This window comes from Rhizoctonia solani, chromosome 16 (genome assembly GCF_016906535.1).
Source record: "Rhizoctonia solani chromosome 16, complete sequence".
In the NCBI taxonomy this organism is placed as follows: Eukaryota; Fungi; Basidiomycota; class Agaricomycetes; order Cantharellales; family Ceratobasidiaceae; genus Rhizoctonia; species Rhizoctonia solani.
In genome coordinates, this window is record NC_057385.1 from 848257 (window position 1) to 872421 (window position 24165).

Consider the following 24165-nt stretch of genomic DNA (forward strand, 5'->3'; position numbering starts at 1 on the left):
AAATGATGGTATTCACTGATACAAATCATATAAGACTTTAAAAGCAAGTCTGAGAATCAATTTGTATTCAATACCAAAATTTCCTGCCAAGTTAGTGAGCAGTTACAATATTTTTCGGGTCTTCACGTATATACCCGACTGGAGAATCGTCCACGTTGCATTAGCGGCTGAAATATGGGGAAAACCCACGCCTATCAAGAGATCATATGTACTTGAATGCTTCTAACAAGGTTTGCATGGCATCTCAGAGCCTATATGATCAGGGGTCATCACGCATATACCCTGCCGACCTGATGGAGCGTGCGCGCCACGCGATCAAGAGTCGATCGCCCCTCCTATCAAATCGTCCTTCCAAAAAAACATGGCGAAGAATCACTTTTATGGAGCAAACTTATGTGGATATGAATGTACATGTGCTAGTATTACATCGACAATAGATAGACTGTGAATATGCAGATGAAAAAGACGCCGAGAAGGCAGAGAATAACGGAGCAACACGGACACGAGTACAATCAATCACGAGACAATCCAAAAAGAGATCGAGGTAACGTATAACCTTTTTTTTTTATCGCCAATCAGCAGGCGCCCTTGCCATATGCCTCCCGTAAGAGTCAAAAGAGAAATCTTCGGCCAATTTTAAGCGAGCCTGAACTTCGTGTTCAATCTTTTTGCGCCACTCAAGTGGCTTATTGCTCAACTTGGACTCGTATACTTGCAACAATCTTTAAAATCGTTTGTCAAATTTGGTTTATGTGATACGGAAAAGAATTTGCCCACCGTGGCAAGTAGATTACGTCGGCCATGCAGTAGTTAACCAGTTCCTGACGAAGGGGTCGTTCATCCCACGCACGCAAGTTGCCCCCAAGTTCTGGGGAGATACATTTCTGTCCGCTTGAGATCCAATCAGTCCATTGCTGCTGGACGGCTTCGGAGGGACGAATATCATTCATGATCGACAATCTGGGGTAAAAGAAGAGCGTGAGTCCACTTTGCTGGGAGCCGCAACCACCGGAGCTGATCGGATATAGGTGAACTTACGCAAGAGGATTGAGAAATCTCTTCGACCCCACTCGGACTGCCTAAATGTCATGTCCGCAAGTAGTATCATGTTGTAACATTCTCGAACAACGTGCACTTACCAATTCGTGCACTTGGAGGTCGATGACACCTTGAACGGATATGTCGAAAGCGTTGAACAGGTTGTCAGCAGAAGTACGAACTGCCGAAATGAATTCGTTCATGTCAGTGTCCAGTTTGACCTTATCTTGACAATAAGCAAAGGCAAGGGCTAGATCTCACCGTCATAAAAGACCTTGGGAATTTCGGGAGACTCGAAGATGTCTTTGAGCGTCAGTCCTCGTCGAGATCCCGCTTTCGGTGGCAACGACGAGGTTGAGAATGCAAGGTGGTCCAGAACAGTGATGTCGATCATAAAAATAGCCTCCAAGGCTGGGACGTAGATATCCAGTATACACAGTCGACCGTTGCGAGAAACCCTGATACCATGCATCCCAATGAAGAGAGAGGGCAGGGTCAAATTAAGAGTACATAGCGAGTCCAGAGCGTCGGTGAGTGTCTCTGGACTATCAATAAAGTCAATGGCTGGCATGAGTGAGAGCGATGGGATTCAAGCAAGTGTCTGCGAGAGGTGGCAAACCGCCGGTTCGTGGCCAATATTTATAGGGGGCGTAGAAAGCTTGAGAGTGAATCCTTGAAGGCGCCCAAACACGAGGCGAGCTGCAATTGAGAAACCTGGAGTCAAGAACTCTTTCGGCGGGGATGGTGTCTTAGATCCTGTCAGCAACCGGCGGATGTAGAGATGTCGAGAATGGCGTTTGATACGCAGGGCTCGTGTCGGACGCATTCAAGAACTGGTTCCATGGACTGGTTGCGAAATTCATATGCGTGAGTGTGGGTTGAGAGTGGTTTACATCGGCGGCTGAGAGAAAGCAGAGCACCTATCTCCGCCACCTGGCTATACGCAACTGGAGAAGTTCTTTCCTGAGCTAATAAATTGGTATATCGTCCGTTGGTCAAGTAGACATCTGTGTTGTGGCGCGGATGTGTAGGAGTTTTCGCCAGAAATAGGTATATGAGGCCACTCTTCCGAGCAGGTCGGGAGCGCAACCATGCAGGACGTTGATGTGGGAGGGACTTGGCGTCGATGGCTGTGCCGCGGCTCTTGGAAATTGACATTGTCCTCCTCGGGAGATATGCTATTTCAGCAAGTTGTCCAGCTCCGCATTCTCAAGCCCGGGCTAGCGCTACGGCAGATGGGTTCTGGATTTGCGATCGAGTCAAATAGTTGGCAATGAAATTGAATACTTTATCAGATCTATTCATGAAAAAAAAAAAAAACTGCAGCGCTTACTTGGTCAAATATTTTTGTTGGACCAGGCCAATCAATGGAATAGATTGGGTCTTTTGGAAGGAGTGGAAAGCATCAGTCCGGCGATTGAAAAATCGCAAGGTTCGACTCCTGGCATGCGCTGTCTTTGATTCTTACCAGCTCTCTTATACAAGCCTCGGTGAGCATTTCTGGGGCACAAATTCATCGTTCGCACCCAATAGCTCTATTTTAATCGTCAAAATACACAGCATAATACAAACGTATGATTGAATATGCGTCTAAATTAAGAGTATCGACAGGGCCTGATCGAGGATGGTCTGTATTTTTGTGACTTCCAATCGGGTCCCCCATGTTTTTCTTCCGCAATTTGCCTTCCGAAAGTCGGAAAACGTGAATATCATGATTACTAGACATATACCATATCCTATGCAGCTATAATTAGCACAGGACAAAACATCGCCTGGCCATGGATTCCCAGCGCCAGCGCTAGAACACAGGTTTCAGTGCCGGAATGAACCCGTGGGTTTGCCGAGGGTGATTTAGGGCAGGCCAGGATGCGCCCTGCCCGAGCCTTGATCAACAGTGGACGAGGTAGGTTTATTACTGGCCTCCTCCCTTCCTACCTCTCCTATCCCCCGCTCAATAATTTCTCCCTTACGTGTTTGGTCTCTTTAATTGGTTGGCATTTCTGTCTATTGGTTGCTTTGCGTCATGAACTCGATCAGGGCAACTCGTAGGGCTACTGTGGCCCTATCTCTTTCGGCCCTTTTAGCATCTGTTGCTGCTGATCCTACGGTGCTTCCCGCGCCTGGGCAACCCACTAAGACAGGCACTCCAGGCACCTTTGAGATTGTGGGCGATAGCGGTGTCTCGGCTCAGCAACTTTTCCTCGGCACTGATAACCGCGTCTACATTGTTGACAAGACCGAGAATAACCCTCCAAAGGTATGTAGTATTGTCTAAAACATTCCCAGGCGCAATAAACTTAATATCTGTTTAGGTTGGAAGCCCCTCGCATCCAGCGTGGGCCACCGAGTATGACGTCGATACGAACAAATTCCGTGCAATGGACATCGTCACCAACTCTTTCTGCGCTGGAGGTGCTGTTCTAGGCAATGGAACCTGGCTCAATGTTGGGGGTAACCAAGGTAAAGCCAACACAGTTATTTGGGCAGATCATTTCACTTACCCTTATAATTAGCGATCACATGGGGAGGGCTCACTGCCTCCTCCCAAAACGGAGACACTGCTCCATATTACAATGGAGACGGAGGAAAAGCGTGAGTTAGCTAGTCAATGCTGGGAGGCTAAATCTGACTTGAAGTGTAGGATTCGTCTCCTCGACCCCTGTGAGGATAAGAAATGCGATTGGATCGAGACATCAATGAGCACCAGGCGCTGGTATCCTACCTTGGAAACATTGGAGGATGGTAGCATGATCATTATTGGGGGCAACCAATGGGGAGGTTTCGTCAACAGTGCGGGGCAGGTTGGTAAAATCTTGCAACGCCGTTTCGGTGTTCTAACAACGTGTTTAGAACAACCCCACATACGAGTTTTTCCCGTCCAAAGGCGATCCAGTTGGACTTAACATTCTTACGAAAACACTCCCTGCCAACCTTTTCCCCTTGACTTGGCTTTTGCCCAGTGGCAATTTGTTCATTCAAACCAACTGGGGAACCGAAGTGTTTGATTACAAGTCAAACACAGAGTACGAACTTGACGACATTCCACATGCGTACGTCACCTCGCCGAGATGAAAACGTTGCTTATTCATAAAATTCTATCCTAGTGTCCGAACTTATCCCGCGAGCGGTGCATCTATTATGCTTCCTTTGACCCCAGCCAACAATTGGACTGCTACCGTGCTGTGAGTTGAAGTTAGACCAATTTGATACATGTATTCATGCTTTTTACGTAGTTTCTGCGGCGGCTCTGACCTGCAGCCTGACCAATGGGTTGAAAACTGGGCTATTGCAGCGTACCCGGCGGATGCCACTTGTGTAAAGATGACCCCAGACGTTGACGCGAAATGGACTGATGATGACTCATTGCCCGAAGGACGGTGAGTCTCATATTGCTGAGCATCTAGACACACTCTTACCCGAAAACGCAGGACAATGGGTAACATGATTGCACTACCGAATGGTCAGATCTTCATGGTTAACGGGTATGTACCGAACTATGCCGAAATGGCCGGGTGCTAACTTCTTGGCTAGCGCTAACCAAGGTGTAGCTGGATATGGAAATGTCAGCTGGTCGATTGGTCAATCTTACGCCGACCAGCCTGTCTATAAGCCCATTATCTATGATCCAAGCGCCAAAGCTGGCTCGCGCTGGTCTCGCGCTGGGCTAAGCGGAAGCACCGTCGCCCGCATGTATCACTCTAGCGCAACTATCCTTCCTGACGGCTCAGTCTTTGTGACCGGTTCGAACCCCAATGCCGATTACAACGTTGGTAGCAACATCAAGTACCCCACAGAGTCGGTCTTTCTTCCTTTTATGTGCATTGGGAAAACTCATGTCTTCGGATAGGTATCGCGTGGAACGCTTCTACCCTCATACTATTCTCAGCGTCGACCACAGCCGAACGGCCTTCTTAGCGAGCTTGGCTACGGAGGAAATTACTTCAACGTGACTCTGTCCAAAGATGACCTCTTCGGCAATGTTTCCATGATCGCCACCGCCAAGGTCGTTCTTATTCGTCCAGGGTTCTCTACACATGCTATGGTACGCGTAATTTTGCAATGCAAATACTGCAGTCTGACTTCTTGTTGCTTTGTAGAATATGGGTCAACGTTACGTTGAGCTCGAGACTTCTTACACCGGCAACGAGGATGGCAGTGGTGTTCTCCATGTATCGCAGCTTCCTCCCAACCCGGCTATCCTTGTACCTGGTCCCGCTCTGGTCTTCGTCACTGTCAATGGTGTTCCGTCCGTGGGGATCCACATGATGGTTGGCTCTGGTCAGCTTGGGAAGCAAACTGTCTCTGCTGTCCAGCCTTTGCCGAGCAGCTCCATCATTCAACCTGAGAACTCCTCCAACGGAGGCGGAGGGTCCAACAGCAGCAACGGCAAACCTTCCAACGCTGGAGCCAAAACTTCAGTTCCTTCCATTGCACTCGCTTCTATGCTTTTGCTTGTGTCCGCTTTGCTCTAAATCTAACATTCGCGGCCTCTTGCTTGCCTTTAGAAGTATTCTCCTTTAAAGAACATAGGTTAATGTTGTTTACTTTGGCGTGTTTCTCTTTTCAACCTTGGACTTCTAGCTGAACTTTTCATGCTCCTTTATCGTGCTGTTTCCTTATATATCGGACATTCCTACTCTCTGTCACTCATTAGATATTAGGCTGAAATCTAACAACGCTGTGTATCAGCGGATTTTACATTTTACTCTCAAACCAAATTACAAGTTGGTACGCTCGAAGAACAACACATCATTCCGAACCTTGCCCAATTTTTTATTTTCACGACGGGCATCGATAATCTGTTTGGTGAATGAACTTCAAAACAAAGCAGGATGATCAATATGAATGCATCTCCCTAGTATCTGCGTACCTATTTCTCGCACAATCACCGCTAGAACCGCTAACGAATAATTCTGCTTGTTGTGAAACGATTGTCAACAATTCCGAGGAACCCCAAATCATTCTCAACTAAACCTTTGTCATATTCTGTGACCCGAGACAATTTAGTTTGATGTGTCAATCTATACATTTCCAGCGATCCCCGAGGTTGGAATGCATTGAGAAATTCTAGAATTGCGGCGTGATGCTGATCTCCGATGGTACGAAAAGTGCCCGAGTGCGGAGCATTAGCACCTTCCAGAGGATAATCAGTAGCAAGATATACGGTTTTCACGTCGGAATATTCTGCTTGAGCCAATGTCAGGCGAAGCAACGTGATTAGACTGGAGGAACAAGCGAGCAAATTTTCAGGCCGGACCGATTCCATACGCCATTGAACGACAACAGTAGGTCCAGCTGCATCCAGAAGCTTTTCGGCGTAATCCAGAATTCGTTTGGAATAGACCAAGTATCGGAATGCAGCTTCTCGGAAGATTGGATGGCGCAGGCTCCAGTCAAGAGCATACACTTGGATTTCCTCGGTGTCCACGATCGGCTGAAGCGTTTGAATTATGTGCTCTCCGAACTCTGCAAGTTCCGTGGATCGTGTGCTGCTCTGGGCCAGTTGGATCTTGAACTCGGAAAAGTCTAATCTAGATGTGCTTTTTGATAGACAGCGCCGCCAGGAGGGACCATTAGACACATCTCCAAGTTCAGCGATCGACTTGTTTGAATTTTCTCCGCTCGGTTGACCCCGGGTCCGATCTCGATTACTTGCACTTTCGGGGCCAACCTTCTTGTCGCCACCCATTTTTGAAAAGCGGAATGGCTCACGACGTTTACTCCGAGTTGGGTTAACGACTCGGGCTGGTAGTAATCCTCGAACTTATTCCGAGCGCAAGCTCCAAAGCGAGCTTTGTACATGTTTGGAAGGACTAATGTTAAATCCAGTGAGCGGGCTAGAATAGCAACTGTACCGAGGCGATTCCAAAACAATTAATGGGTGAAAAGCAATACCCCCTGAAAACAACACACTTTGTTGAAGATGTAGCTGAGCCTTGGACTCTTGCTCTCCGATCGATACGGGCTACACAAACTCCCCTAAGCGCAATCTATTACGAACACCTTGCAACTCACTAAAAGCACTCGACACTGTCGACCACGGAATTCGCAAAGGTTCCAATCAGCAAGTGAGTTGGAAATAATCTTGTTCTTATTCTGCTTGACTGAGTTAGAGTCAGGTAGTTGGGTGACGCGCAGAGTTCGGAGAGCATTGGTGGCCAGGGATCCCATCCATTCGACGTCCACGGGTTCAGGTTCGTCGTACATCCCTAGCCGCTCCATCCAAGCGCGATCAATGAGTGGGGGTTTGACAGGAACTAGGTAATTTTGGACTAAAATTGGTTCGGACTTGGAACGCCAGGATAGGAGAAGCACAGTGCTTGTGACTAAGAGAATGAACGAACAGCAAATTAAACGCATCCTACGCTGGCGAGCTAATGGGAATCTCCGTGAGCGCATAAAGAAAGGCTGGTTCGCTTTCCAATTAAGTGAATGCTGAACGTCGTTATGAATCAGGAAATCAAGAGAAATGTGATCGGGGGCTGGCTTTAGCGCTGGAGGAGTGGCGATTTGAGACACTGTGGCTACGGATGCTTGGAAATTTCCAACCCTCTCCGCTACTGACTGAGCTCTCGAGTTATTCTAATCGTCTAACGCTATTTAGTTAATGATTTATCGATCAGATATAGTATTTATTATTCGATATACAATATAATAATAAAACAATGAAATGCATCTGCATATACCCACATGTACACAAGAAAGAGCGTATGTTATTCTAGCTTGATTTGGGGCACCGCCCTACCCATGATAATGCATTGCTTAACCCATTCAGTGGAGCGGCCGGCTGCTCCAATAGTTGATTTGACTGTCTGTAAAGTTGTAGCGTTCTCACACACGACATAATCGTACTCTAAAATTGGTTGAGGGAGTACTAGGGAATTTAGATCGTTGTCAGGTACGAGGTGGACAGTTGATGCGCCCATAACACATGCGACTCGTGAATAGAATTTGCCCTTATCTATCCCTTCTGGCTGGATTTTCTTTTGGTGGCATTAGTCAAGCACAGTATATAGAGAATCGTGTATAAAAAAAGTTGAATTTACCTTGGCTCGCTTGAAGATACAAAGAACAGAGCTTCCTTTGAATGGTTTGCGGGTAACACTACTTGTCAACAATGTCTCGACCATGTTGGTTGTGGACTGAAGTTGAGGATCAACAACCTGAGATATCTCCGTTTGGTAAAATTCAGACATCCCTCGGGGGAGCAATGCATCCATCCACTGAGAGGTGTCCTACGCCAGGAATCAGAAATGAACACATCTGAGGCGCATTTACTCAGGACTTACATCTTGCAAGAACTCGTCCACCCATTTATACGATAAGCATGGTACCCCCAGTGCCAGCGCCATCAAATACTTGGGCGTTGTGCCCATCCTCCCGCTTAATAGGAACACCTTGCGTACGTCCGGCCAAGAGCTCCCACCCACATAATGAAGCGCCATTTCCTCAGCATACCAGCCATTGGCATCTGCTCGTCCTCGAATGGAAAATAATTCGTCCCACTCATCCACGACAGTTCCCCCGTGTCCTTCAATCTTGGTCCGCAGTTTAACCTTCCACCCTTCCAGCTCCTTCTCGCCAACTCCAACGTCTTCTGCTTTGATTGTGAGGACGAAAGCATATCCAGTAAGCTCCGACCCAGTTTTTGACACTGTTCCGCTATGGGAAAAAACGCCTTTTCGCTTTATCGGTGGTGCAGGAGATACTTCAAACATCCGATCGCCCCATGACTTGCTCACGATCTTGCTCGGGATGGAAATCACTCGGCTCTCTACATCCCTCCGTACCTCTTTGCCGTCGTGAACCATCAAAACCCGGGCTTGGCGCTTTGTTTCCCAGTTTGCAACACTGACAACAGTTGCGTCGACCATTAAATCACCGCCACTATTCACCTGAATACTATCTCCTACTTGCAATATGGCTCGTCGTATTCTTGTAATTGGGACCTTACTTGAACTGCTATCGTCAAATCCAATCTCCCATCGTCCTTTGGACTCCTCGGACACAATACTTCCAAAGAAGTAGTTTCCTCCATGCCACCATGCCAGAACTCGAGTGCCGGTCAGACTTGATGACGCTGGCGCGGCTGAGCTAGGTGCCTGTTTCACTTTGTGTCTCTTCGCAGGAGCAGGGGACTTCTCCCTAGGCATATCTCCCCGGGCTCGTTTCTTTCCGGTACTAGTCGTTCGGACGGGAGACTTTGGCTCTGGTTGAGCCTCATAAGGTGTGCGAGGCGTATTGGCGACGCTTCGCCCTCTGCCTCTACCTCTACCACGACCACGACGTGTAGTGGACCCGCCCCGGCTAGGTTTTATAGAGCGTTGTGGGGTTGCATCGTCTTCGGACTCCTGCTCGCTTTCGGACTGTTCTCGAACATCATTTTCCCGTTGTTTAGCTTTTTGGCGAGCCGCTCGACCAGATTCAAGAGGAAGAGAACTCCCACGATGTGAGATAGAGCCAGGGGGTTTCGAAGGTTCTGGATTGTTGGCTTCTGGCTCCGTGAGCGGGTCATCTTCGTCCGAAACGGGATCATCGCTCACTCCCGTCTTCATCGGCGAGAATAGCGGACTATTGACCTTTGGAGTCCGTATCCCTCCTCTCCCGCTCACAAACGGAGTCGATTCGGTCAATACGTCCTGGGTCCCAATTCCTATGGTTGTTGGTGGCGCTCTAGGTCGGCGTGGGCTGGGTGTACGGGGTGGTAACGGTATGGTAGTTGCCGTCATACGTGCCTCTCGCTCTTCTTCCTCAGCTCTTTTGGCATCCCAACGACTTCTTGTGGACTGTAACGGTGCCGAACCGGTATTAAGGGATGGTAGGGGACGTTGTGCATCGGGACGAGTGCGCACAGGAGGTGCGAAGCTTGATTTGCGAGATCTATCAAGTTTATGTGGGTTGGAGTTTGGATGGGTGAGAGGTGTAGTAAATGCACGTCGTGGTGAGACCGAATGGATTGTGACTGAATTGCCCAAAACATCACGAGACGAGTCTTGTAGCCGGAGGGGTGTGGTGGGAGGTGGGCTGGTCCGGAAACGCGTTCCAGCCCTGTGCTATATGTCTCAATAGTATCATCTAGTTGAGTGACGATCTGCGTTGGCGGTGTTAAGGATCTACTTTCCGAGTTAAGTTCTTCAAGTCCGGTCGGCGGAGTCTCTTGAGATTGATCAACTGCGAGTAGACCGCCAGAAATCACCGGAGTCGCACTGATATACTTGAGCTGGGTCGGATCAAGTTGGGTTGGAGCAGTGGCTTGGGTATCCAGTGAACCCCCTTCGCCTGTTCCATCCGGGTCAACGACCATGCCCGTAGTCTGGGAGTTCAAATCTGGATCCTGGGTTGGCATTGCCGAACTTGCCGGAGGACTGCTTCCTCCTCCCTTATTTATGTCGCCAAATACTCGGCGGGGAGAAGCTCCAAGACTAGGACTGGAGGACGGGCTGCGAGCCCGTTGGTGAATATTGAAAGGCGGGCTCTGGGTCCGCTGAAAGAAGAGTTCATTGGACGGAATAAGTCTGGAATGAGAAATGGTCTGATCGGAGGCGTCTGCTTGAACCAGGTGTTCAAAGGGATAATCGACAATTTGGGTTGTTCCAGGCTGGGTGTTGCTCTCGTCAGATGATCCAGGTACTAAAACCGTCCCGCGCTCTTGTGATGTCTCACTTGTCGACAGCTGGGAAAATTGCTTCACAAGACCAGTACCAGGCAGACGAGGAGGAGATGCAGGAGGGCTTTGTATGGGTGGCTTGAGTTGAGATTGTTTGCAAGATTGTGATTGAGAACGGGATTGCGATCGAGGTGGAGTACTGCTTGCTTCTGGTCCAAGCATACGTGTGACATCGGCTGATGTGCGGTACCAGTAGTCCTAATAAAAATTAGTCCACAGACAGCTCGCTATAACAAACACATACCCCTGTATCATCGGTCATGGTTCTTTTATGAGTGGACTGATGAGTCGGGGACTGAAATAAAGGCATGGATATTGGGCGAGGCGCGGTATTGCGTTTTCTGCAAGAAGCGGTGCGGGTGCTATCTACGGGTGAGTCGACTCCTTTCTCATCAGAAGGACCTAGTTCTGGCAGCTTCGGGGTGGTTGTGGAAGAAGAGGAAGGAGGAGATGGGTGCGGGTTTTGTTGTGGCTGGGGGCTTTGAGCGATTTGGTAAAGCTCTTTCACCTGTTGCGAAGTGACACCTTTATTGGCAGCCCAATACTACAAGCTACTTAACACTCGAGAAAATTACGAGACAGTGGATAGGACTTACGACTACCGCTCGCGTCTGGGTGTTGATTTGTTGGGATTCATCCTGCGAAACATTACTTAGGTCTGCTAGTAGAAGGCTTTCATCCATGCTTATGTCTTCTAAGCTAAGCCAAAATCGGACGCCTCAGTAACCACTCACCCCATGTCTGTCATAGGAGCCAGACCTGCCGCCATCGTTGGCCTGTCCAAGTTGAAACGGTTGGAAGTTCATTGTTGCACCGTGTCTCCGCGTCACGTGCCCCATCTGAAACTCTGTCCTCGCAGGAGCACTCGCAAGTGTCGACCAGACATGATTATTTCACGTTAGCTCGATTTTAGAGTGCACCAATCACCGACAACCAGACTTGAACCTGGTTGGGGATACATACACCACAAATAGCAAATAAGCTAACTATAATAAATATAGAGTTGTGTATAAATCCTCGAATCCGCATAACACTGAGCTGTCTTTGCCACACACTTTATTCCCAAGAATCTTTTACACATGAGTGATCTCGGAATACGTCTTCTTCGCAATGTGGCACATGCGCGCTTACACTCATAATGCATGTCACGTGCATGTTCTCACGTATCCCTTCAGAACACCAATCAAACTCAAAAAGTCAAACGTTTTATATAACTAACCATGGCCGATGCATAAAACTCTCGCTTTAAATTTACGCCTTGCCTAAGCTCGACAAAGTCTCCAGCTCTAATTGGCCCATTGATCACGGGGCTCGAAAGGTAAATACACGTGGTCGCCTTATACTGCTTTCTGATCGCACTATGTGACCAGGGAGGGTCCGATAATGCCGATCAACAACGCCCTACGGCACATAGAATAACCCCTCAGGTGCATTCAGGATGTTCTCGACCGGTTCATTCACAAACTTTTGGTGGGAGAAGCCAAACGAACGCCCAGGGTCATCCCTGCAGATCCATCGTAATCGAACTAACCCAAGATACATAGGTGTCCTCGTGTTTCTGCTTGATCGTTACGCGTAATTGTGTACCTGCGCAGCAAGGAACTGTTGTATAACGCGGATTTTCCGCTGGTACAACTTTGCCATATAGTATGGTGGTGTCTCGTCCCAGACTTCCAAACTAGAGTATCCTTTTAGGGAAGCGGTTTGAGTGGCTACAGTACAGTTCAGCGGCTTCGATGGATTTAAGCTTGCATTATTTACCATGCATTACAGAAACAAGGCGTGTATTTCAGCTTCAAAGTTCACCTACTGTTTGCTGTTCGTTTGCCGAGGAAATGAAATTGATTCAAATGCAACTACCCGATGCTGGATTGTGAAGGTTGATGAGCACTGTGGGGTCGAAGATCTGGATAATTAAATACGCATATTCCCAACCCTTCACATACGATCGTTTAGCGCCAAGTAAATATCAAGAATTGGAACTAATTGAATAGTATAATATACAACTCCTATTAATACATACATTCTACTGAGCTTAATGTCTAAATCTATTTTTTTCGACAGACAAATGGGGCTGTTGTTTTAGGCAACAATTCCCAGAGCTGTCAAGAATTTTGTGGCCTCTTCAGGCTTAGAGAAATCGGTAGCCTCACGGCCTTCGCCAATATCTTTGATCTGCACAAACGCAGCTCCAGTTTGGAGACCAATGTGGTCTGGAATGAGTGTAGGACGTGCTCTAGTCGTACGAGTTGCAAGAATAGAGGCACCAATACGGGGCTCTGCAGCTGTAGTACGCGCCAGGCCAACGACTGAGCGAACAGAAAGTTAGGTATGAGTATCATCCGAAGGGAAATAGGTTGCTTACAGTCACAAGCTCCATCATCGATAGCTTGTGCCATCCCACCAGCAGTCTTGAAGCCACCAGTGAGCACAACCTTGGTGTTAGTCAACTGCCGACGGAGCTTTTCCGAAAATTCGATGAAATAAGCCTCGCGCTTTCGAGTTGACTCGCGCTATATTCGAGCTAATTTAGCTTAAGCAAGGCCATCAGGAAATGCAAACTTACTGAGTGAGTAAATGCATCAAGCATTGAGTCATAAGTTCCACCCGAGATTTCAACGAAATCAACATTATGTTGTTCAAGCAGAACGCACAACGCCAGACTATCATCGGCAGTAAAACCTCCGACCAAGAAGTCCTGGCTATTAAGCTTCACGGAAATGCTGAATGAAGAAGGGCACTATGTAGTTGCTTTAATAGTGCGGTCTTTGGCTGAAAAGTAGGTGCACGTACTCGGCATCTGATGGCGTTGACGATCTCTAGCATAATCTTTGCTCGACCCTCCAGCGCGCCCCCCCACGCATCGGTGCGGAGGTTAGTCAGAGGCGACAGGAACTGAGTAAGCAAGTATCCATGTGCAGCATGTAGTTGGACTCCGTCGAACCCAGCGAGGAAAAGAGTGTATGAAGCGTATGCGAATCGGTCGATAATGTCCCAGATCTCAGCTCAGTCAATGCACGTGGCTATATGCGTCGTTAGTCGGTATCGCGTATGATTCTAGAAATATAGCGCACGTACCCGGTTGTATGTTTCGCCCATTGCGGGGGCAGCCATCACCCCACTTGGGCTAACAGGCACAGGCGTCAGTTTATCAAATGAGAGCCCGGGTGGTTAAGTTGTGCGATCACGAGGGTCGAATGAGAGTGTTTTCGAGCGTTCAGGGCAAGTTCGGCATAGGCAGAAGTGTAAGGGTGAGGTGTATCTTCGGTGCATGTGAGGGCTGAGAAGGGAGAGAGCGATCGATGATGGGATTTCCGACTGCCTCGAGGTGATGTTTGTCGACTAGGACGTTGCCGGTGATAACCATTCCTGGATAATAACAAAATATGAGCATAGGTGCTTGTGGGGAATTGGGTTGAAGAACAGCGGGAGCAAGGGAAGAGAATAGGTGTAATAATTGAAGTGATAAAGGGAAGCATAAGGTGCATAGTTGCGTATGATATAATGAGCGTGCGTGTTTGGTAAACTTAAACCGTCTAAAATGATGGCATTATGTGCTCTCTATGCGCCCGAGAGCACAAAAGGCACAAGATCAGATCCCTGAGCTCGTCCTGGGGATTTTCATCTCCAGGTGCCAGCCACGTGGGATCAAATCGGCCATGGATGTGACGCGATACAAAGATGAACGTGATAAATGGAGTAAATAAGGAAGGTAAAGATCAGAAGTATTGTGAAGGAATAATATGGAACTTAGTGAAATGGTGGCAGACGTAAATGATGCGCGCGCGCAAAATGGGGAATGCAGGTACATCAACAGCATAGACCCACTGAAGCAACTGCATTTACTCAGAGTTCCAATAAGATCCATATCGCGATTGGGTTATTATCCCAGCCTCAGAAATAAGGCAAAGGCTGAAAAAGGGACAGGCAAACGTTCGACATACCGTATTGACCGCGACTCCATTCTTCATACAGCCTATTATGAAAATTACGAATTGTAATTGAGAAAGTTAGCATTTGAATGTTCATGAAATTATGATATTTGTCAAGCGGCCGAGAGGCGGCAAAATGCCCAAGAGCACAGAGCTCTCCAGAGTAGTGAAAGGATAGTAGCCCACCTGAATAAAGCTGAGTTTGGTTTTCCATGGCTAACCTCGGTTTCGCGGTCGAACACGCATACGCGCTCTGTCATCGGAGCTTTTACGAGCCTATTAGGTACCCTCTAATATGTATACGTGAGCACTGTACTTCGGCTGCGTAGGAGATAACATACCTTTCCACTGAACGGAAGATAAATGCCATCCCGTAGGCAATAAGGTGTTTCAGACACAGTTTGCTTCTCGGTAACGAGGCCACAAGATGGGAGTGAGGGACAACAGGAGTGAGTTGCTTACGGCCATTGTAGAGTGAAATAAGGCCGTAGAGCAAGACCTCTGCGACGATCCCGACGACGACGACTTCGGTAAGAGTATAATGAGGAATAGAGTCCATAGAGAGGGGCATGATTGAGCTCAATATGAATGGGAGTGCTTTTAGGATGAAGATAGGTTGGAAATGAGATGAATGAAAAGAAACAAGCGATGGGGTGTGAGAGAAAAACGAGTCCGGGTGGGTGTGGTATTGGGAAAAGGCTGAGGACTTACTGCTTCATATATCCTCCCTTAGCTATAATTTGCACAAGATCTGGTCCCGGAGAATATACCAATTCCCCATCACACGGGTCTCGTGTTGAGAGAGTAGATTCACCGCCGAATGAGTTCGTGCAGGGAGAGATAGGGAGGGTGACATGAGTGGAGTAATAGCGTGGGTGGCCAGGGTGGTCCTAGCCCGAAGGTAAGCCTGGAATGTCGGAGCCGGGGTACTAATTAGAGCCTAATGATCGATTTAGAGAATTAGACTTTGGGCGTAGGACTGGTCGCCACCCAAACAGTGCCTAGATAAATGCCCTAGATGGCGATGTATGGCATCGAGAAAGAAATCAAGGGATAATTTGTCAGGATTTGTTGCCGATCAAGTGACAATATGCACGCGCCTTTGTTACCCAAAGCTGATAGAGTGTTTGTTACCCTGGTGATTGTCCGGTCAACACAGGGATATACCTTGAAAGTCTCTACTTTCCACATCCACTCGTTTATAGCTAATACCAAAAGTGTTCCGTAACTATTCTCGCTTTCGAGCGCTGGCATTCTTTTATAATTTATCGATAATTTCCGAATTTGGTCGTGTTTGTGGTTGGCGTCGCGTGGTGAGTGATCAGAATTTCTTGCTTCGGCACACGCCCCTTGCGCTGTTGCCCCAGCAGCCGGTTTACGACACTGACGTTTACGAACAGATACCACGATATACCTTTTATTTTATACTTGGGTTCCACTAAAAATCTTTATTCTTGTTATTCGAGCCGTCCGGCTCCTAATCATGGCCTTCAGAAATGCTCGTCACACTTTGTCTGAGCCCAACACACTTAGTCAACTCAGCACACTATCGCAGGCACCGTACACTAGTTTTTCACCTACAGATGGGATAACAAGTCTCTCATATACTTCCCAAATAACTACTGGTCCATTTACTGGTCCCTTTCCCTCCGCACTCCTACCGGGATTCCAACTTCAACAGAAGGCGCTAGCTCCCAATCTTCGGGTAATTTAGGGTCGGCTCTACCTCGGCGCCCGCCTCGTTGACTACCACATTGTCTATTACCCTGACACTTCCATCGACGACAATCGTTACTGCTTCACTTAGCGAGATACCAAATTCGGCACCAGCCCCGTCTATTATCTCTCTCGACCCCATATGTGCAGGTCAAGGTGTTGATGCGGCGGCTACAGGTGTAATCGCATCGCTTGTTCTCACAACTGCTGTCGGAATCGTTATATGGGTATGTTCCAGCCAGGCTCAGATTCGCCTGCGATGATCGGCCTGGACTGACATCATTCGGTAGCTCTTCTTCGCTGTAATCCGTCCTAGACTTCCGGCACTCTATGCGGCGCGGGAATGGTTTGTTCGGCCTAAGTAAGTACATCTTACGACTAAGCTTCAATTTATGTCTAAATGTAACCCTAGCCTTCGACCTCCACCCCTTCGTTCGACCTTCTGGGCCTTTTTGTTTCCTCCTGTACCACTTATACCCGACCTGTCTTCACATGCTCCGTTCCCATCGGATGGTGAACTCGCACAGAGAACATTATGGGTTGCGTTCCTTCTTGTTTTCGGCTGGACGATTGTTGGTCTAATTGGAGCGCTACCACTCTATCTTGTTGGAACACCATGTCTCGGGGACTCTTACCCACGCGCTGTCTTTGGCGGCCGTGTGTCTACATTACAAGACCTGTCCCTGCTTCGGCTACTAAAAATGTACGACGAAGGTGCTGTTACTACCACCTTCGATACTGGACTCGGGAGGCGTGCAATAGTAAATGGAGACAACCGCACCCCTGCCGCACACACCCGGCTTATTATCCTGACCATCTTTATTATCGTCTTATTTGCGTTCCCAGCTCTTTTCAAGCTTTTACGGGAATGGACCAATATTCTTGCGTGTCGCCGACGTTGGTGGAGGAACTACATTCTGCCGACGTTGTTTGGCTCCGAGCCAATCGTGCGCCCGGGTTTCATGGGTGGGGAGAAGGACGCGTCAAAGACCTGTTAGTCAGATGTGGGCTAACGTCTAAGCTTGGTGGAGAGGGTAATATATCGCGGAGTGGCGGTAGTGGCGGTAGGAGTGCAAGCACTCGGAGCCCTGGACCAATGCGGAGTTTAGGTGGGAGCGGAGACGAACATGGAAGACGAAATCATGGGCTAGAAATGGAAAGGACGCACGACGAAGGAGGCGAAGTGGATGTTCATGGCGTATTCACGATTGTGTGAGTTAGAATTGGTCCCCTGGCCATCTTCAAGGTTTAACCTCCGTGAATATGATTTACAGGGATACATCACGGCTCGAAGAGCTTATCCGTGAACGCACTACTGTGCTGGATAATCTTGAAGTCGCTGAAGCCTATTACATTCGTTCGTTCCAACTCTCGGCATCCATTCCTGGCTCAGACGAGGAGACCTCCGAAGGCGAAGAGCGCCACAGTGGGCCCAGGATCAGTCGACCACTACCTCTAGGGGGAAGAAGACGAGACCGTATTAACCAGCTGGGGCCTGGAGAACACGGAGGGCCGACGCCCACATCGTACGTTGCTCCATCACAGTATTACAAACTGCGGAATGTCAAAGTTTGTACCTGATCTCCGTCTTTCACTCTACGACTGACATGCTTCATGGTATTACCAGGGGATAACTGGTGGCCGAATTACATCCTCGAACGATAGCCTCGCATTCCGTATCAGTCAGCGTGTAATAGGGAGTCGCTTCCAGGAAGTCACACGTGAATCTGTCTCCTTTGGGCGTCTGCCGTTGGATCCAAGGTACGAGTAGGCCATACTGGTGAATTGGCTGCTGTACCTCCCACTCCCGCTGTACATGGTGCATTCCCAAGCACTGGAACTGGGTCGGAATCGCTGGGGGCGTTTGGGCCAAATCACCCTCCAATCGATGAGGAGTCATGGGAAATGACTGATGTGCCTGGCGATGCCGAATTTGCTCGTGGACGAAGAGGCACAAGTTGGCTTTCTTCCACTGCAGTTGGGACCGGAACAGGGACAGGAGGCCCCTCGAAAGCTGCAACTGTGCGCGAATCAGTGGCAAGCCCCAAACCGATGAGGAAGATGCGGGAGTCAAATGACCCATATACTCACAGAGAAACCTTGGATACTCTTGGGCGCCGAGATAATAGCGATGAATATCGTCGACAGGCTACTATGGATAGCAGAAGAGAGCCTATTATTAGTACTCCTAACCCGACTCCAGGCCGTACAAGCGCCGCGAGACGGCGAAGCGGGGACCACTCTTCTACACACCGCCAGCCTATTTTACGGCCCATCTCTGGATTGGACCATGATACTCTCACACTGGTTTACGACGATATCCGAACATGGCGCTCGCGTCTCAAGGCCCTCAACGGTGAAATCGCTGAAGCACAACAAGAAGCCTACAATGCGATAGCAGAGGGCCGAAATGTCAAGGGCTGGCTCCTTGTCGGTCGCAACGTGCGCTACCTGGCAGGCACAGAATCAATCGAGGGACGCGCTAAGGTGGATATCCGATGGCGGGAGTTACAGTTAGGCGAACAAGGTGGCCCATGGAGTGATCTCAGGTACTGGACTGTCGTCGCTTTGGTAGCTGTCTTACTTGCCGCTTCATGTGCGTATTTGCATTTTGAGTTAAGGCGTTTGGAACTCACCATTAGATGATTTTCTTTCTACCAAATTTAGTGATACCCGTAGCCGGCCTTGCCTTAGCTGGCGCCCCTGATTTTGCGCACTACCTCCCTTTCCTCACTAGGCTTTCTGGAAGAGATGACCTGGGCGCTTCAATAGCCACAACCGTTGCGCCTGCAATCACTGCTACTCTTTTCATTACCGTTGGTTATTAGTGATCAACCGCGCGTCACGCTTCAGCGGGCCTGCGTCCGTATCGGCCGAGAAACTCAGAGCGTTCAAGGCAACATTCTACGTACTTACATTTGTTGCAACTGTATGGATTATCGCTGCCGGGGCACTCATCTTTGGTGTTGGTGCATTTGGCGCTGACAGTCAAAGGTCAAGGACTGTAGCAGATGGAACCACCTATATTGCAGTTCTCCTAATGGTGATCGTCTTAAACGCGGCAGTTATCGCTCCGGGCCTGCAGATGCTACAGCCAATCAGGTTTTGGAAGATATATTGGGCGAAACAAAAGGCTATCACCCCAAGGCAGCGGTTTCGCGGTACGATCCTACCTGGTCAAACGTGCCAAATAACTGACTCTCTTTGGGTTCTTAGCTCTCTACCCGGCTTCTTTTAACCCAACTTATGCGTCCGGATGCTGTGTGTTAGCCGTGATATTTGCATCAACGTTCTCGCTCATCTTTCCTCTCATCGGACCGCCTATCTTACTGCTTGTGTTGCTCTCTTTGGTTGCCTACCGGTACCTGTTGGATATGTTTGGTCTCGAACTGATGCCCCTTCGACCGGTGGCATACTTCAGCTATGGCTCTTGCGTCGCTTCGCTACCCTTCTTGCTCTCCAACCGACCTTACTCGGCCTTATCCTCCTCTCCCGACGTTTATGGGTCCTTTCGGGAGTCCTGTTTGGTGCAGCGCTCGTTATTATAGTTATAGTCGAAGTTTACTGCGGATACAGATCCCGTAATCCTCCCGAACGCAAGTTCAGCCCTATCGTTCGAGATTCACTCGCCACATTCCGCAGATCTGTCCGGGGAAGCAAAGCAAGCGCCGTCTAACGATCGAGGAAGATGGCACGAGCCTTGTAAGTTCACCAATGGAACGAGGGGGTATACCACGAGGGTCGATTGCCTCAGTTTTGGATATGATGAGTATTACCTTGAACATCATGCCGTCGCCCAACCGCCCCAAAGATGCAGTTCCCGTCGGTAAGAATTAATCTTAATACAACGTGATGAGGGTGACGTCTAAACGAACCTTATAGAGACCGAAGATATTGACGACCTCGTGTCTACTGAGCGTGCCGCACACACTTATCCTGGCGCCGCACCAATGATTCCCTCAACGGATCATGCAACAGAGACAGCAGGGCTATTATACCCCCCTGAACTTCTTGCGCCTCCGCCGATGATTTGGCTCCCCAACGATCGTTCGGGCATTGCACAATCCGAAGCCTATGACCTAGGAAGGTATCATGACTTGGAGACTGTCCTTGACCCTGGGGATTATACCGCAGAGGGGGGTCCGATGGGAAGACGATCAAACGAACGGACTCCTACACCTAAACATTGACGCTGAGCATTGTCATTCCGCCGTTGTTTTAATGTATACCTTGGCTCCAGTCTACACGATATTTGTGAGCCAGAATTTTGTATTAGTTGTTCATATCTTTAGTGTTTTGTGTTTTGTAGTTGATGTTTCAGAACACTCCCTTATATTCCACATTTATGTCTGGATATTTGTCTGTTTGTAGAAGGTTGTCCATATCCCTGTGTTTTCCCAGACTAATGAAATGCCTTATTATACCATATGGTAAGGGTCGCTGCATTCTATCGATATCCTAAGGAGTGGCGTGTGAAGTTTATAAATTAAGAAAAACGAAGCCAACAATGGGGTATAAGTGACGAAATGTAACCATTCTCAGCCTAAACTTTCTTGGACAGTAAAGTTCTAGAGCTCTGTCCGTTAGAACTGACGATAATCTTGACCTGAAAAGAATCAATATTCCATACGAGCCAGGACCGACCATGACATACATGTAATGATGACTTGTTCCGAGCCTTAGTCTCAATGTCTTCTTCTTCGTTTTGCGGGTGAATCTCATCGACGCATGACGTAGTGCCAGTAGCGATCTGTAATTACGCCTTGAGACGAACCTCTGGCAGTGAGAAATTATGTGCCGACCTCATTGCGAATATCTTGTGGGCCATACGGTAGACACTCCGGCAAAGAGGTCACAAGGAGTAGTAGATGAGGAATTGCCGCTCCTAAAGCATATAGGTGCAAAGTGTCATACCTATGACTCCATTCGTAAACCAATTGCCATTGGGGATATCGGTCTTACTCACCCGTCATCCAGAATAAGGGACTTGCACCTCCGAAGATACGCCCCTAGTTTCGTGGACCTTGTTATGCAAATTGTATTCTTCCCCTCTTTGTGAGAAGAGCGAGGACCAGTGACATTAGATGCGGGATGAACAGTTGGAACTGGTCTCTGAGGTTTTAGTTTAACTCTGGTAAAAGGCGATGCAGCAGACTCAGCCGCTTTAGTGTCTTTCTTTCCCGACTTTGGTCGCGTAGGCCTATTACCACCAGCGTTCTTCTTGCTTGACAAAGTTTTTGACATCGCGGGGAGGTATGATTCACACGAGTGAAAGCTATTGACTCAGTGGGCCAACTCCAATTAACAATGGTCAGAGTCGAGTCAAAGGACAGATTCGAGTGTTTTGATTGTCATTGCCCTGGATATCACGTGACCTAGTGACCAGATTGCCTGTTTGCCACTCTGCTCACACAACCACCAGGCCGCTTTCGACACCCTCGTATGTCTCGCCCTTTGAAACGGATTCCTATCCCAGAGCCCAAACGACGCAGACCTCCTCCTAAAGATTCAACTCCCAAGCGAGAGACTTCGGCCACTCCGGCTCCAGCCACGTCTGATGGACCTCAAGGTGCCTACGTTGACTACAAACTTACATCTTCAAGGCATAGCGACAAGAAATGGGACGTATTTAAATTACAATCCCACCATGACACTCCCATCGACTTGCACAGTTGGCCAGCCCCAGTGAAACTTAATAGGAAGGACTTCAAGTCTCGTAATCAGGTCGAGGAGGCAGCAGGCCCACTAATCCCAATGTTGGGGGAAGACGGGAAGCCAGTGATAGGTGCAGATGGCAAGATTGTCATGCTAAATGCGGATGGGACTCGAGTGAAGAAGGAAGACGATCCTAAGGGGAAGAAGAAAGCAAAGGAGGACCCAAATGCAAAGAAGAAAGCCTTTATGAAGAAAACGCGGCAGGTTCACATGATCCCAGACGAAATCCGTGCATTCAGAAAGGAGCACCGCAAGGACTGGCTTTTAGAGGACAATGGAGGTGGACTTGCGGCCAATCAGAGCTGGTCAGGCAAATACTCAGACGCAAACGACAAGCAAATATATGCCTTTTTCGCCCCTGTACCCGGCAACGACAAAGAGTTCCGCTTTATTCCCGTCCATCGTTTCTACAACTTTACTAGGAACAATAACGTCAGCACAGAACGCGTAGAAAGTCAGGTGGGTGACATCACCACTGATATACACAGGCCCGCTTACCTACCCCCAATAGCATGCACGTATGCAAGCTGCAAAAAATAGCGCGCGGACAAAGCCGAAAAAAGAGGAAGAAGACGAAAAGCCAACGCGTGGTGGCCGTAGGCTAAGAGTTGTCAATAACGGGCGGGAGCGTTACGCCGATGAGGATCACAAGCCACACTTGGTTAGTTTTGATAATGGGCTTTTGAGGGTTAGGTTGACTCTTGGCCGTCCGCAAGGGAGGAGAAGGCGATTACGACGAGATGGAGTATGAAGACGAGGTGCAGGACGATGAAGAAGGGCCCGCTGAACTACCTCAGGACGAAGATGAGAAAGAAGCAGTTGTAAGTATTGTCCTAACTTATGAAACGCCAAGATTTGAAGGCTGGGCTATGATAGGAACGGCAAAAACGAGAGTACCTCCGCAACAAAGTTTCGGAAAGAGTTGAGCCCGAGTCAGACGAAGACGAAGATGACGGCAAAGGATATACAGAAGACGGTCGTCAATTAAAGAAGCTGATGAAGAAAATGCTGAATGAGAGCGACGATGAAAAGAATCCTTACGCTGACTCGGTAGGTTGTCTCGCCGTGACTTTCAAAATGCATACTCAAGGAGTTCGTAGGATGATGAAGAGGATGAAGAGGAGAATAAACCTGAGCAACCACCAGCTGTGGGAGTTATGCCTAACACACCAACACCATCGGGTGCATCTACACCTCGCCCTCAAGGCTCCCAGCCCAATCAATCTTCATCTCAGCTGCCCAAACCAGCCCAGAATGCTACCAATGCAAACAACGCTGCACAGCGAGTTACTTCTCCGTCTATGGGAGGATCCGCTCTGCTCGCTCAACGAGCAACATCTCCTCATCCTGTGCGCAAATCTCCCAGTGTGTCTGGATCTACCAACCGTGCGACAACCCCGATGTCCCCCGCCGGTACACCCTCTTCAGGAAATGGGAATGGTAAGAAACGCAAGGACCATCCGGATCGCGCCGGTACCCCCACGCCCCCTCAAAAACGACCTACACCGACACCCCAATCTCCATCGCCTGCAACGCCAGGTGCTTCCAGCCAAAAGAAGAAAAAGTCGAAACACGACCTTGTTGCACCCAACGGTGATCCGCTCCCAGAGGTTATCACCGAGGAGCATGCAATAGAGTACTTGCGAAAGATGGGTGGTGCTGTGCAGACTGGCGAAGTTATTACTTACTTCAAGAGAGCATTGAAGCATGATCCTGAGAACCAGAAGAGATTGACTGATGCGCTCAAGAAAGTGTCTAGCCAGGCTCAGAAGGGGTACATCAAATTGATTCCCCAATACGTCTAAATCATTTTGCTTCGGTTTTTGTGGATTTTCCTATGTAAAATAATTCATCCAATATTCATTCTTATTCGTTCTGAAAGCGGCTATAACAACGTAAGAAAAATCAATCAATTTCCAAACAAATCTGATCGACCGCTCCATGTTAGCGATAGAAATTGGGAAAAGAAAACCCAACTCGCCTTCTCAACATGATACAAAAAGTGAAGTGAAAGCTCAAGCCGCCGTTGGCGGGAGCATAGGCCAAGTAACAATGTCGATACTTCCAACCCCCAAAACCACTACTTTCCTTAGCACC

General features: G+C 48.6%; 7 protein-coding genes across 7 annotated transcripts; 3 read left to right on the forward strand and 4 right to left on the reverse strand.

Annotated features, from left to right (window-relative positions):
- Positions 1-565: 565 nt before the first annotated feature.
- Positions 566-1609, reverse strand: RhiXN_01490 (3'-5' exonuclease; the record flags this gene model as incomplete). Its single annotated transcript, XM_043321309.1, has 5 exons — positions 566-722; positions 778-960; positions 1039-1079; positions 1140-1264; positions 1300-1609. 5 exons carry the CDS (start codon positions 1607-1609, stop codon positions 566-568), a joined length of 816 nt encoding a protein of 271 aa, XP_043187132.1.
- Positions 1610-3061: 1452 nt separating this feature from the next.
- RhiXN_01491 (glyoxal oxidase) lies at positions 3062-5510 on the forward strand (the record flags this gene model as incomplete). Its single annotated transcript, XM_043321310.1, has 11 exons — positions 3062-3295; positions 3351-3498; positions 3552-3630; positions 3680-3839; positions 3889-4088; positions 4143-4220; positions 4272-4415; positions 4467-4520; positions 4570-4837; positions 4886-5080; positions 5136-5510. The coding sequence occupies 11 exons, from the start codon at positions 3062-3064 to the stop codon at positions 5508-5510; spliced, it is 1935 nt and encodes a 644-aa protein (XP_043187133.1).
- A 428-nt stretch (positions 5511-5938) lies between these two features.
- RhiXN_01492 (uncharacterized protein) lies at positions 5939-11474 on the reverse strand (the record flags this gene model as incomplete). The annotated part of the gene is made up of 10 exons (XM_043321311.1): positions 5939-6783; positions 6952-7003; positions 7054-7620; positions 7878-8021; positions 8085-8273; positions 8328-10091; positions 10127-10903; positions 10950-11249; positions 11302-11404; positions 11440-11474. 10 exons carry the CDS (start codon positions 11472-11474, stop codon positions 5939-5941), a joined length of 4776 nt encoding a protein of 1591 aa, XP_043187134.1.
- Positions 11475-12787: 1313 nt separating this feature from the next.
- On the reverse strand, positions 12788-15208 carry RhiXN_01493 (NADH:flavin oxidoreductase/NADH oxidase; the record flags this gene model as incomplete). Its single annotated transcript, XM_043321312.1, has 8 exons — positions 12788-13014; positions 13071-13218; positions 13272-13445; positions 13499-13710; positions 13784-13832; positions 13894-14074; positions 14824-14913; positions 14979-15208. The coding sequence occupies 8 exons, from the start codon at positions 15206-15208 to the stop codon at positions 12788-12790; spliced, it is 1311 nt and encodes a 436-aa protein (XP_043187135.1).
- A 912-nt stretch (positions 15209-16120) lies between these two features.
- Positions 16121-20543, forward strand: RhiXN_01494 (uncharacterized protein; the record flags this gene model as incomplete). The annotated part of the gene is made up of 14 exons (XM_043321313.1): positions 16121-16197; positions 16352-16580; positions 16644-16714; positions 16766-17346; positions 17463-17565; positions 17628-17922; positions 17981-18074; positions 18125-18949; positions 19021-19169; positions 19232-19514; positions 19570-19875; positions 19930-20055; positions 20108-20179; positions 20236-20543. The coding sequence occupies 14 exons, from the start codon at positions 16121-16123 to the stop codon at positions 20541-20543; spliced, it is 3519 nt and encodes a 1172-aa protein (XP_043187136.1).
- Positions 20544-20896: 353 nt separating this feature from the next.
- RhiXN_01495 (uncharacterized protein) lies at positions 20897-21597 on the reverse strand (the record flags this gene model as incomplete). The annotated part of the gene is made up of 4 exons (XM_043321314.1): positions 20897-20959; positions 21008-21103; positions 21156-21267; positions 21320-21597. The coding sequence occupies 4 exons, from the start codon at positions 21595-21597 to the stop codon at positions 20897-20899; spliced, it is 549 nt and encodes a 182-aa protein (XP_043187137.1).
- Positions 21598-21795: 198 nt separating this feature from the next.
- On the forward strand, positions 21796-23873 carry RhiXN_01496 (transcription initiation factor IIF subunit alpha; the record flags this gene model as incomplete). Its single annotated transcript, XM_043321315.1, has 5 exons — positions 21796-22527; positions 22580-22729; positions 22785-22889; positions 22945-23118; positions 23169-23873. 5 exons carry the CDS (start codon positions 21796-21798, stop codon positions 23871-23873), a joined length of 1866 nt encoding a protein of 621 aa, XP_043187138.1.
- Between the last annotated feature and the right edge of the window lie 292 nt (positions 23874-24165).